Source organism: Lutra lutra, chromosome 9 (assembly GCF_902655055.1).
Source record: "Lutra lutra chromosome 9, mLutLut1.2, whole genome shotgun sequence".
Lineage (NCBI taxonomy): Eukaryota > Metazoa > Chordata > Mammalia > Carnivora > Mustelidae > Lutra > Lutra lutra.
The window spans coordinates 64,533,224-64,548,018 of NC_062286.1; the positions used below are offsets into that span (position 1 = coordinate 64,533,224).

Sequence of the window (14,795 nt, forward strand, 5' to 3'; positions counted from 1 at the left end):
GTGGACAATTAATACTGTGGAAACCAGATAAGTGATTTTTTTTTTTTTCTCTAAAGGTGCATTGTCTAGTCATGGAGCTAGTAAGAACAACTTTATCTACCTCCCTGTTCACTGGGTATGCATCTTTAAAAAAAGACACCATTTAAGGTATTTAGAGTAATGATAAAACCTACTTTTCTGATGGTTTATTTATTAAACATGAACTATAATAACCAACTTGACCTTTATGTGCTCAGATGTCAGGGTACTTGATTCATGTACATCCTCCACTGATAAAAGTGGGCAAGCATTGCCAAAATAGGCTGTGCTTTAGCATTGTAACACTAGTCAGAAAATAAAATAAACCTTTTAGTTTTTTTGTAAGGCATGTAGACCTTGGACCAGACAGACTTCTATTGGTTCATGATCTCAAGGTTTAAATTCCAAATCTATCACACTGACCAGACTGCTTGCTTAGAAGTCTTTTCAGTGGTGTTTTTTTCAGAAATTTTCAATGAATCAGTGCAGGTATCCCACATAGAGATCTTTCCATTGAGAAGCCCATATACAGAATAGTCCAGGTATTCTGATTTCAGTGCAGAGAATGTCAGTAAGTGTCTTAGGTCAATCTAAGATTAGATTGATCTCTTAATATCTTCATGCTTGCTCTTTTCAAATCATGTTGAGAAGTCTATTTTTTTTTTCTTATTCTTCTCAAGATTAATAAATGCTTGTTACTCTTCTGACCTTTGCTTTTCACCCAGGAGGATTGGACTCCACACCCAAGAACATACCCCTATTAGCTTTGTGCTTCCTGTTCCCGTAATGTTACAGAGGTAGTTTTCCAGTTCCTGGTGTTTGGTCTGTACCTTTTTTTCTGTTATAGTTCTACCCCATGTGGAAATACACAGACTTGAAAGTTAGTGTGTTTGATATGCCTCAACATGGTACCTTGCCGCATGTCTTTGGAGCAGGTAGAGTAGAATGTCCTTTTCCCACCTTGTTTTATATTTTCTAGATATTGCAGGAGTTCTCTTCCTTTCCTTTTTATTGATTTATTTTTTAAGATTTTATTTATTTATTTGAGAGAGAGAGAAAGAGCAGGAGCAGGGGGAAGTGGCAGAGGGAGACAGAGAAGCAGGCTCCCAGATGAGCAGGGAGCCCAGTGCTGGGCTCAGTTCCAGATCCCAGGGTCCAGGGATCATGACCTGAGTGGAGGGCAGATGCTTATCCAGCTGAGTCACCTACATGTCCTTTTCACTTTTATTTTTTAATGTTTTAAGGACAGAAGGTTGCTTAGCTTCCTGTCTTCTCCTTTCTCCTACTACAGGAAGGCTTAGGGGTTAGGTTTCTGCATCATTATTGGTTACTGGGATACATTTCTTCCCTGTAAGACAGATTATTGCTTTTGGGATCCTAAGCCTATTTTGTGTGTGTTGATGGGTTTTTTTGGTTGTTTTTGCTTTTGCTTTTGTTTTTTGCTGCTTATTTTTGTATTCTTTAGTTTTTTTCCCCTGTCTTATGTCTTCCTTCCTCTATTTCTCATCATAGTATTATGTATATGTGCAAAAAGAAAAAAAAGAAAAGAAAAAGCTGGCATTTTCTCTTTGATTAGTAAATTAATACCTACAGTGTTCTGGGTATGATTTTTGGCTCTTTGCCATGTTATAGCTATATAATTGCTTGCTGTTCTAGAAATTTGTGATTCCTAACCTATTCCAAAAACTCAAAAGTTTCGAAAGACTGATTTTTTTCCCCTTTATTTTATAAAATAATGGTAGTTGTGTAATGCATCATTGACTTCTGTCCTTGAATACATGGGGATAGAGAATAAAATATTGTCTAAATAGTTTGATTCTGATATGATTAAAGAGGGAATGACTATGTTGAATCATATAAATTGTTCATATGTAATGGATAGATACTTATATATAATTTGAATGAGAAAATCTGTTTATACACATGAATTGGGACTAAATGGGAGTGCATTATAGTAATTGGCGTCTTGAAAGATAGGTACTTTTAAGTGGACAGAACTATCTGCTTTATGGATTTTCAGACAGTTATATTTAGAATTCTTGACTTTTAGAATTGGAAGTCACCTTAGAAGTTGTCTACTGCTTAGGCGCCTGGGTGGCTCAGTGGGTTAAAGCCTCTGCCTTCAGCTCAGGTCATGATCCCAGGGTCCTGGGATCGAGCCCCACATTGGGCTCTCTGCTCGGCAGGGAGCCTGCTTCCCCTCCTCTCTCTCTGCCTGCCTCTCTGCCTACTTGTGATCTCTGTCAAATAAATAAATAAAATTTTTAAAAAAAAGTTGTCTACTGCATACCCATATTTATTGATTTATTAAGTCTTTAAGAGGCTAAGAAGGTCTTGATCAAATACTTCATTACTATCAAGATGAGAGCTGTGACCTTGTGTACTGGATACTCTTATCTTTGTGTCAGAGATTCCCAACATAGACCTGACACATAGTTGAAGTATTAATTAGGCTAGTGTGCTTTTCACTGATCTGTGCACATCATGAAGTGAAAAGATTGCTCTCTGACCATTTATTTTTACATATGAAATAAAAATTATGATTACAAAAATTATGATTTTCTGATTGGAAAAGTAATAGGTAATATGGAAAAATACAAAGAAGGAAATAAAAATTGTTGTAAAAATGGGTAAAGCCACACTAACCAGGGACCATTGAAACTTACTGGACAAAGTCATTGGCGCCAAATAGAACAAAACCACTCTGGATTTTTCTGGAATGGATTAAGGGCATGTATCATGGTCCTATATGACCTAGAGAATGCTGACCTCTTCAGTGAGGTTCTAAAATCAAGCAGTGACTAATAATGTGAGAAGCAGTGACTAATATAAGTCACTGTGTTATAAGAGAAGCCAAGCTATGGAACTGAGCTACCTCAGCTTTGAAGGAAAAGCTGCTCTGGTGAAAGTAGACCCCCCCCCCCATCCAGTCTACTTCATTTTTCTCACCATCCTTTAATTCTTAAGGCTTTGCTCCTTTCTTCTCTCTCTCTTACCCTTAAGTCTTGCAATTAGATGAGTAGTATCTAAACTTAGGAGGTTGAATATTTTTCATTTGATCACGTGTATTTTTTTCTTTGGGGAGTTACCTTTTCATCCCTCCCCCCTTTTTAAGTCCTATGTACTTTTTTTTTAAACTGATTTTTTAATAACCCTTTTATATTAAGAGTGTTGATACTTTGTCTGGTATGATACAGGTATCTTTCAGTTGCTCTTCTTGTTCACGGGCTGTGAACTTCTCCAGGCCAAGGACTGTATGACTTTTAATAATGGCTATCAATTTTTAAACATACACTATATGCTAAGCAGTTAAACATTTTGTATATATGATCTCACTCAAATCTTATACGGATTAACACTATTTCCGTATTGCAGAAGCTAAGTGAATTAATTTGCTACAAAAGATGTAGCTAGCTTTAAGAGGTAGACCTGGGAATCAGATTCAGGATTTGACCAGTCTGTGATTTTTTTTTCTTAAGATTTTATTTATTTGAGAGAGAGAATGAGCAGGGGGAGGGGCAGAGGAAGATGGAGATGCAGGCTCCCTGCTGAGTAGGGACTCCCACTTGGGGCTGGATCCCAGGACCCTGGGATCATGACCTCAACCGAAGGTAGATGCTTAACCAACTGAGCCACCCAGGTACCTCTAAAGTCTTTTATCTTAACTAAATGTATTGCATCTTATATTTCATTAGGTCAACCAGTATCTATGATAGAGCATAATACTTAGTAGACATTTCTGTACTTTCGCTGGATTGAATTGTATTAACACATAACTCATTGATGTATTTGCTTATGTGTTTTTGTATAATTCAGTGTGTTGTAAATAAGAACATGCATTCTTTCATCTTTTTTTGACTAATGTTCAGTTGGCTTGCACCATTACATTAGCGTCACATATACAACATAGTGATTCAATAAGTCTATACTTCATGTGGTGCTCACCCCAGGTGCAGCACCATCTGTCGCCATACAACATTTCATACCATTGACTATGTTCCCTATGCTGTACCCTTTATCACCATGACTTAGTTATTCCATAACCGGAATTCTGCATCTCCTACTCTTCCCTCGTTTGCCCATCTCCCCACTTCCCTGCCTTCTGGCATTCATCGGTTGTTCTCTGTATGGATCTGTTTCTGATTTTTGTTTATTTTTTGTTTTGTGTTTTAGAGTCTACATATAAGTAAAATCATACAATATTTGTCTTTCTCTACATTCTTCAGTTCTTGATCCAGATAGTTTGTCAAATGTGGTTAAAAGCTGATTGTTTATAAGTTGAAGGTAAAACTTTTTTCCATAGGTCTAATTTTATAGAACTTAATTCATTTTTATAAATTTGTTGTATATCCCCCCAAATCCCAAAATTAAAATTCTGTTTAAACATTAAAAAATGGTCAAATTAAATTAAGATGTAAATGTTAAAGATGCCTTTTTCCTCATAAACTGGACTGCTCGAATCTTTTTCTTTTATTGAAGTATAATTAACATACAATGTTTTATTGGTTTCAGGTGTACAAATTGATTCAACACTTCTGTACATTGTTCAGTGTTTACTATGAGTATAGTTACCATCTGTCGTCATATATTACTACAGTACTATTGACTATAATCCCTATGCTATACTGTTCATCTCCACGACTTATTTTATAATTGAAGTTTGGCTTAAATCTCTATCCGTTTAACCTCCCCCACCCCCACAACAACCAGTTTGGTTTTTTGTTTTTTTAGATTCCACATAAATTGACATCATAATTTACTTGTCTTTCTCTGTCTGGTTCGTTTCACTTAACTTAATACCCTCCAGGTTAATCCATGTTGTTACAAATGTCAAGATTTCATCCCTTTTATGGCTGCATAGTATTCCGTTGTGTATGTGTGGACACTTACATTGCTTTCATATCATGGATTCTGTATATAACAGTGCAATCAACAGAGGGGTGCATACACCTTTTCAAATTAATGTTTTTGTATTCTTTGGGTAAGTACCCAGTAATGGAATTAGAGTCATATGATATTTCTATTTTTAATTTCTTGAGGAGCTGCCATACTGTTTTCCTCAGTAGCCACACCAGTTTGCATTCTGACCAGTAGTGACGTTTTCCCCCGCTGCATCCTCACCAACACTTGTTATTTCTTGTTTTTTGATTCTGGTCATTCTGACAGGTGTAGGCTGATATCTCATTGTGGTTTTGATTTGCATTTCCCTGATGATTAGTGATATTGAGCATCTTTTGATGTGTTTTTTTGCCATCTGTTTGTCTTCTAGAGAAAACTGTCTATTCAGGTCCTCTGCCCTTTTTTTTTTTTTTTTTTTTTTTAATGAGAAAGGGATGTAGGAGTGCAGAGGCAAGGGGAGAGAGAGAATCTTAATCAGGCTCCACACCTAGCACAGAGCCTCATGTGGGGCTTGATATCACAATCCTGAGATCATGACCTGAGCTGAAATCAAGAGTCAGATGCTTTACCAACTGAGCCACCCGGGTACACCCCTTGCCCATTTTTTATTTGAATTTTTGTTTGTGTTTTTTTTTTTTTTTTTTTTTTTTGGTCTTCAGTTGTGTAAGTTCTTTATATATTTTGGATATTAACTTCTTAACGAATATATCATTTATCAGTTTCCTTTTCATTTTGTTGATGCTTTCTTTCACTGCAAAAGCTTTTTCTTTGGTGTTGTCCCAGTAGTCTGTTTTTGTTTTTCTTGCCTGAGGTGATACATTCAGAAACATGTTACTAAGGCTGATATCAAAGAGATTACTACCTGTTGTTTCTTCTAGGATTTTTGTGGTTTCAGGTCTCATTTGGGTCTTTAATCCAATATGAATTTATTTTTGAGTATGGTGTAAGAAAGTGGTCCAGTTCATTGTTTTGCATGGAGCTGTCCAGTCTCCCCAGCATAATTTATTGAAAATACTGTCTTTTCCCCATTATTTATTCCTGCCTTCTTCATCATAGATTAATTGACCTTATAAGCGTGGGTTTATTTCTCTTTAGTCTTTCCATTGATCTATGTGTCTATTTTTGTGCCAGGTCTTTCATCTTCTTCTTCTTCTTCTTCTTCTTTTTTTTTTTTTTAAGATTTTATTTATTTGACAGAGATCACAAGTAGGCAGAGAGGCAGGCAGAGAAAGAGGGGGAGGCAGGCTCTCTGCTGAGCAGAGAGCCCAGTGTGGGGCTCGATCCCAGGACACTGAATCATGACCTGAGCTGAAGGGAGAGGCTTTAACCCACTGAGCCACCCAGGCACCCTAGTCTTTGACCTTCTTAAGTTTTTTCCTAAGTATTTAATTTTTGGGGGTGTAATTGTAAATGTTATTGTTTTCTTAATTTCTGCTTCTGCTACTCAGTATATAGAAATGCAAGAGATTTCTGTAATACTAATTTTGTACCCTGCAACTTTCCTGAATTCATTGATCAGTTCTAATAGTTTTTTGGTGGAGCCTTTAAGGTGTTCTATATGTAGTTTTATGTCATCTGCAAAGAGTGACAGTTTACTGCATCCTTACTATTTTGGATGATGTTTCTTTTTCCTGTCTCGTTCCTATAGTTAGGACTTCCAGTACTATGTTGAATAAAAGTGGTAGGAATGGACATCCTTACCTTGTTCCTGATCTTAGGTGAAGAGCTCTGTTTTTCACCATTGAGTATGGTGCTATTTGTCAGTTTGTTATATATGGCCTTCAATATGTTGAGATATATTTCCTTTCAAACCACTTCATTGAGAGATTTTATCATAAACGTATGTTGTATTTTGTCAAATGCTTTTTTGCATCTTATTGTGGTATTCATACCGTTTTTATCTTTTCTGTTACTAATGTGAAATATCACATTGATTGGTGAGTATTGAACCAATTCTTCTTGATTGTGCTGAATGATTTTTTTTTTAATGTGTTGAATTTTTTTAAAGTATTTTTATATCTTTGTTCATCAGAGATACTGGCCTGTGGTTTCTTCTTTTTGTAGTGTCTTTGTCTGGTTTTAGTATCAGGGTAATGCTGGCCTTGTAGAATGAATTCGGAAGTTTTCCCTCTTTTTCTTTTGTTTGTTTGTTTGTTTGTTTGTTTATATAGTTTGGGAAGAATGTGTATTGAGTCTTCTTTAAATGTTTGGTAGTATTTACATGTCCTGAATTTTGTTTGTTGTTGTTTTTTTGTTGTTGCTGATTCAATTTTATTAGTGGTAATTGGTCAATTCAAATTTTCTCTTCATGATTCAGTTTTGGAAGATTGTGTTTCTAGGATTTATCCATTTCTCCTAGGTTGTCTAATTTGTTGGCATATAATTTTTCATAATCTCTTATAATCCTCTGTATTTTTGTAGGGTCAGGTATTTCTCATTTTAATTTTATGAGTCCTATCTTTCTTGATGAGTCTGGCTAAGACTTTATCAATTTTGTTTGTTTTCAAGGAGTTTGTTCCTGGTTTTAGTGATCTTTTCTATTTTTCAAATCTCAATTTTGTTCCTTTCTGCTCTGATATTTATCATTCCTCTTCCTCTGACTTTGGGCATTGTTTTTATGTGTCTAGCCATTCTAGGTGTAAAGTTAAGTTGTTTGAGATTTGCTTTTTTTTTTTTTTTTTTTTTTTTTACGTAAGCCTGTATTGCTATAAGCTTCCCTTTTAGAACAGCTTTTGTTGCATTCCAGAGATTTTGAACCATTGTGTTGTCATTTTTCTCTATTTTTAAAAATTTTCTGTGATTTTTACTTGACTGATTTATTGTTGAGTAGCATGTTATTTGGCCTCTATGTATAATGTACTTTCCAGACTTTTGTCACAATTGATTTCTACTTTCCTACTGTAGTGGTTAGGAAAGATGCTTGATAAATTTCTTGAGATTTGTTTTGTAGCCTAATATGTGATCTCTTCTGGAGGATGTTCTGTGTGCACTTGAAAAGATTTTGAAGAAGACTCTATATTTTTTTTTTTAAAGATTTTATTTATTTATTTGACAGAGAGAGATCACAAGTAGATGGAGAGGCAGGCAGAGAGAGAGAGAGAGGGAAGCAGGCTCCCTGCTGAGCAGAGAGCCCGATGTGGGACTCGATCCAGGACCCTGAGATCATGACCTGAGCTGAAGGCAGCGGCTTAACCCACTGAGCCACCCAGGCGCCCCAAGACTCTATATTTTTTACCTAAACCTAATGGGAGGAGGCTAAGCAGTTAGTTATAATTTAAAGCCAAGGTAGGGAGAATTGATATCTTCTTACTAAAAGGCTCCAGGCAAGGGGGGAAAGGATGGAAATGTCCCATGGGATGGGCTTTGTGTGAGACAGTTTTAGGTACTTTCTTGCATTTACTCTTCCAGCCTTAGGATGGTGGCACATCACGCCCATGTTACAATTAGGGAAAGTGAGGTCCTTGAGAAGTTAAACTTTGAGTGTTAGAGCTGAGATTTGAACCAAGTCTGCTGACCCTTGTATCAATACTCTTTCCCCTAGCCACCACCCTTTACCATGTGCAGTCACTTCTACCAATATCTGTATTGAATTTGCAGAGGGTCTGCCTTTGTGTTCCCAGTCCAGGTTATAATGTGGGGTGGGGGGGATGGGGGTCATGAAATCAATGCCAGGAAAGTGCAGTCTAAGGCCACCCAGCAGCTCCCATGGATTGCTGAGAGCCAGCAGCCACCATAAACAGCTCTGGAGAAAGAGGTGAGGTCCTTGCTGGCATTCTTTTCCTCACCACAGAATGGTTGGAAGTGTCTGTGTCTCTTACCCGTTTTTTCCTTTCTTTCCCAATGCCCTCTCAAGTTTGGTTCTTTCTTTCCTCAGTTATCCACTTCCTCCCCACCCTCACCAATCTCTTTCTTCAGAATAATTTGTATGAGCACCGGTATACATTGCTTTTCATTTCCTTTCAACATTGCCTCTACTTCCATTTTTGCCCTCTGTACCCCACCATTCTTGATTTCGTCAGAATAGGCAACATAAGCAATTACCTGCCACAAATATATTTGGAACCTCCCCTCAATGACCAAGTCTTTCCTCATTCTACAGTGAAGTCTAGTGATAATAAAGTTGAGAGAGAAACATTTGGACATCGGCATACTAATTTTCTAAAGATTATACCCCAGGCATTATTTAGGTCAGTTTTTATTTTAAGGACTGGGTGTTATGCTTTCTGTACTTTTTTTTTTTTTTTTTTGGTCACCCGCACTATTTATCTTGGAGTTGCCACATGCTTAACCAGCGTCTTGGGAGGATAGCATTTCTTTAGCTCCTGCTGAGTGTCAGCAGGTAGGGAGGTAATATACTTTATAATCAGGTAGAATTGGGTATGAAGAAGCTAGGTCCATCATTGACTGGCTCTGAGAGTTAGAGCAAACTACTTAAAAAAAAAGAACGAGTGTTTTGCTGTTTCTGAATGCAAAATTATGTATATGAGGTGTTCAAGTCCTCTGCTTGTATTACTGTCAGCTTCTCCTTTCTTGGCTGTTAATGATTGCTTTGTGTTTTCAGGTGCTCCTTTGTTGGGTACATAAATATGTACAGTTGGATTCTTATCTTTGTCATTATGTAGTGTTCATCTTTGTCTCGCGCTACATGAATTGTTTAAATCTTTTAGAAATATGATCCTGTAACTTTTGGACTACAACAGGGATGGCTATTCATTGTTCTACTAGTCATTCTTAACTTTTTCTGCACATTAGAATCCTTTGGGGAGCTTTTAGAAGTACCAAGGCCAAGGCCACATTGAACCAAGGTTAATTAAAAAGGAATGGCTGACAGTGGAATCTAGATATTAGTGTTGAAGTTCCTTAGGTGATTGCAATATAATTTTTATTGTAGAGAAAGTTACAGGTTTTGATACTATTTGTTGTTACCTGAATCTGTTGAAGGAAATGCTAGATTTTACTTCAAGAATATAAAGATGTATTTTTTTTAACCTAAACTTCTGATTTTTCTGGTTAAGAATATCTGTTACAGACTTTTCAAAAATTATAACTTGCCTTATGCGGTGAGCTTTTTTCTAGGAAGAAATATTTCTGTTTTGTTCTGGGAGAGGTTGTTAAATATTTTAAATGTATAGGTCTAAAGAATTAAAAGTCAGTTACTGAATATTTGAAAAAAAAATGAAAGATTAGTCTATAACCCAACTCAACTAATTGAGTTCAATTTCTGTCACAGTAAATAACTCACACTTAAGTTCTATAATTTACCTTCCCCCAGTATTTTATTAAAACTTTTCAAAGGTACAGGAACATTGAAAAAGTTTATCATGAATTCTCATGTACCCACCACCTAGATTTTAGAGTTTACATTTATGGTTCTTATTTCATCAACTATCTTTCCATTTGTGCATTTCTCCATCCCTAAGTTGATTTGAGTTTTGGTGCCTTTCAAAGTAATTTGCAGATGTCCAAAGATCTTTCCCCCAAATACTTCAGCATATCTACCTTTACTAAAGTTTAGTTCTTTGTAAAATTTGGGAACCATGAAACACATAAATTCCAGCATGTGTAACATAAATATCTGTAAATGAATATACTCATGCAGTCCATTTTCAGGATACAGAGCGTTACCATTAAACAATGTTAATTGCAAGCCATGATAAAGAACTGTGGTTTTAACCAGTAACATAAAACAGTTTGCAAGCTACCTGTAACTAATAGTAGCCTTAAGAAATAAAATGATGAAGCTCATAAATAATTACTTTTATGTCAGGTAGTTGACTTCAGTTTACTTAAATCTTGGAATTTGTGTTGCTGTCATTAAGTGGTGGTATTACAAAGAAAAAATACCACTTTGAGAAGAACTGCATTTACATTGTTGTAAGCCAGGAAGTTATAGTTTCAGGTTTGCAGAATACAAATATCAACCTAATTGCAATATCAATAATGGGCTTCAGGGGAATAGGACTAGAGGGGAAAACATCCAGTTAGAAGGTGTTTCGAATGGTTTTCGGAGGCAGACTGGTAAGTTCAGTTTACATTTTAGATAGGGTATGCTGCGGTAAGTTAGTGATGGCATGTCTGGATGTGGAAACAAGAGCGAGGGGGTTATTTTAATAGTAAATAGTAATACTAGGGTAAATAGAGTTACCAAGAAATATGTTAAAAATGAAATTTAAAAAAGATCTTTAGTTATTGAATATATTAGCTGTAAAAAGAAATCACAGCTGATTTCTTGTTTGGTTATCTAAAGAACAGTGACATGTTTAATAACAAAACAAAATTTGGGAGTTTGGTTTCTGATTTCTGTTTGGCATCTAAATTTGTAGGTAAGTATGGCATAACAAAAGAAAACAAGTATTCTACCTTCAAGATTTTATTCCTACACTTAACCTACCTCACACCCCCACTACCCACCGGCCCCTGTTTATTGAAGGTTGCAGAGTTGAATTAGCTTTGTGAAACTGAGCCATGACTTCATCTAGGTGTTCCTTAAGCATGTATAAGTACAAAGTATACCTTTAAGGAAGTACTTCCTTTTCACGTTACTCAGGGTATACTGTATTCTTGCCTTGTTGACTTGTATCAGTTATTTGGGATAAATACATTTGTAATATTTTCAGTGACTTTTTAAAAATATGTTTTGCTTCTTTTAAACAGTAAGATCCTTAATTGTTCTTTTTAAACTTTTAGTTTTGTTTTTAGTAGAACATATTTAATAAATAGTGGTGACCATTAAAATACTACTTTATAAGAAACTGTTGTCTTTGAAAGTAATGATGAATTGGTTTTTAAAATCAGGAATGGTAGAGGCACCTGGTGGCTCAGTTGGTTAAGCATCTGCCTTTAGTTCAGATCATGATCCTGGGGTCTTAGGATCAAGCCTCCTTCTCCCTCTCACTTTACCCCTTCCCCCTAATCTTGCTCTCTCTCTTTCTCTTCCTCTCAAATACATAAACAAAATCCTTTTTCTTTTTTTTTTTTTTTAAGATTTTATTTATTTGTCTGACAGACAGAGATCACAAGTAGTCAGAGAGGCAGGTGGAGAGAGAGGAGGAAGCAAGCTCCCTGCTGAGCAGAGAGCCTAACTCGGGGCTCGATCCCAGGACCCTGAGATCATGACCTGAGCTGAAGCAGAGGCTTTAACCCACTGAGCCACCCAGGTGCCCCCATAAACAAAATCCTTAAAAAAAAAAAAAGGCTTTAGTTCTTATTATTACCGAAAATGTATTTGTTAATTCCCATGAAAGATTAATGTCTGAAATACAGAATTCACATGTTGGCTAGAAACTTAACATTAGAAGAAATCTTATTTGTAATTTGTTTGAATTCTCAGAAATATGTAAAACCCAGTCAGTGTTTTATTACATATTCGAAAGTTGGAAAGAGTAAATCTTAAAAGTTCTCATCACAAGGGCAGAAATTTTTTTTTGGAACTTCAGTGACAGATAACTAGGTTTACTGTGATTGTACACAAATAATAAATTGGGGTGTATACCTGAGACTAATATAACGTATGTCGATTTTACCTCAAAAAAAAAAAAAAAAAGTGGAACCTCATGGAATCTACAGATGTCTTCTTAGTAATGAATGGTCTCTTTTAAAATCCGATGCTTCTGGATTTATATCCGTATTTGTCAGTACTAGATATTCCACAAGGTGCCTATGTGTGTGAAAAAACATTTTCAGGGTTAATACAAGTAAAATTTCATTACAGACATTAACAGATAAACATTTGCAATTGATTTTGATAAAGGGAACACTAACTTCTAGCCCCAATTAAACATTGTTCCCCATCCACATTATTCTCATTAATAGATCTATATTACAAAAAATGTACTCCATTATTATTTGAATTTAATCAATAAAAACCTTGTGGGAAAATATATGTAGAACCTTTTTATACTTTTTGCCTAAATAAGTCTGTAAAGTTAATAATGTTTAAAAGTAATTTAACTGACGGATGTCTGGGTGGTTCAGATGGTTGGGTGTCTGCCTTCGGCTCAGGTCGTGATCCCAGGGTCCTGAGAACAGGTCCGGCATCTGGCTCCTAGCTCAGCAGGCGTCTGTTTCTCCCTCTGCCTGCCGCTGCCACTGCTTGTGCACACTACTCTCTCTCTCCCCATTCTGACAAATAAATAAAATCTTTAAAAAAAATAGTAATTTGGGGGGCACCTGGGTGGCTCAGTGGGTTAAAGCCTCTGCCTTTGGCTCAGGTCATGATCCCAGGGTCCTGGGATCGAGCCCCACATCGAGCTCTCTGCTTGGTGGGGAGCCTGCTTCCCCCTCTCTCTGCCTGCCTCTCTGCCTTGTGATTTCAGTCTCTCTCTGTCTCTCTCTCTCTGTCAAATAAATAAATAAATAAAATCTTTTAAAAATAGTAATTTAATTGAATTACAAATAGCACTACATTTAACTTGATAACTGCGTATTAGATAACTTGATAACTTTCATACTAAAATTGTTTAGAGACTATGCTCAATACATATATAGTATAGCCATTAATAAAGTACATACATGTCATCTTGTACTAGTAATTACTGTTCTATAAATATAGTATAGAATGCATCATGGTAAAAATAAATATGGTCTTTAAAAAACAATTTCTGGTAAGATGCACAGTCCCAATGACAAACAGAAAATTCTGTCAATGCTAATGGAGGTGAAGAGAGGTGAAGCAGAGAGAGTTGACTCTTGTTTACTTAAGTAGTTTCAGCTAAAATGAAACAGAGCTTAAAATTTCTAAATTGAATTGTATTTTAAGTGAAAGATTATCTGCTGTTGATAAGAGCATCGTGCAACTTATGCAGCTTTTATCTGTCTTTCACAGAGCTCCTTAATAAGCATTTACGGTCAGTTTTTGGCAGCCTTAGAATCACTGAAGGCATTCTGGGATGTTATGGATGAAATCGATGAGAAGACTTGGGTGCTTGAACCAGAAAAACCTACCCGGAGTGCGACAGCACGCAGAATTGCACTAGGTACAGAAAAAGGATTAAGGAGACTTTGTGTGTGTGCGTTTGTACTTTGTATTAATTAGGAAAATGGACCCAAACAGGACATTGGACTCTTAGGTGAGACTTTTTTTTTTTTTTTTGCATGAAGTCAACTATTAAAACTTATTGGGATGAACTATGATTTATTACTATGTGTTTGAATAACTATTTCAGGAGAAAAGGGCAAACACTGAGGTGTTTCATTATAAAAGGTGATGATCAATGGAAGTATCATTCAGAGATACTGTTTAATTAGCTTTTAAGTAGCACAGAAGTAGTGAAACAGATTTTTCAAAACTTACATGACTTAGGGAAAAAATTACAATAATGAAGTCTTCATCCATGAGACTAGACAAGATTAATATGAACAGATCTGGGAATATTTTCTGACAAAATTTAGAGGATAAAAGAAGCTGAAGTGGGCTATGCATGCCATTAAAGAATAATCAGAAAGCACAAAATAATAATTAAACATTTTAGGTATTTTCTTTACTATAAATAACATGATATTAATGAATAAGATGTGATATAACAGTGAATATCCTTGTAACATTACTATATTCTCTTTATTATATAAAATTATTGCTTTATGTATTTTCATTATGAAAAAGCAATATGTCAGTTTTAGAGTTCAACCTTTCAATATTTTAGATGTTTTAAACTATATTTGAGTTCGCAGTAAATAGTGTAGATGATTATAAGATACCTATTTATATCTTTCCTTCTTGTTTTCCTTGAAAGCCCAAATAAATATATTGTTAAAAGGCATATATTTCGAAGGATATTATGAAATTCTGTTGTGAATCATATCCACATTAACAATTTTTGTAGTTTCTCCCCAGGCATAATAGATTATCTGGGAGAAAAGAAGTAACATGTAATTATGAG

The 14,795-nt window shown here is 35.7% G+C and overlaps 1 protein-coding gene across 2 annotated transcripts in view; it reads left to right on the forward strand.

Annotated features, from left to right (window-relative positions):
* FANCL (FA complementation group L) overlaps window positions 1–14,795 on the forward strand; it is a 90,842-nt gene that overhangs the window by 66,975 nt on the left and 9,072 nt on the right. For both annotated transcript variants that reach the window (XM_047744084.1, XM_047744085.1), the window contains exon 8: window positions 13,742–13,892. In XM_047744084.1, coding sequence (XP_047600040.1) covers window positions 13,742–13,892 — 151 coding nt within the window. The remainder of the gene's footprint in view (window positions 1–13,741; window positions 13,893–14,795) is intronic.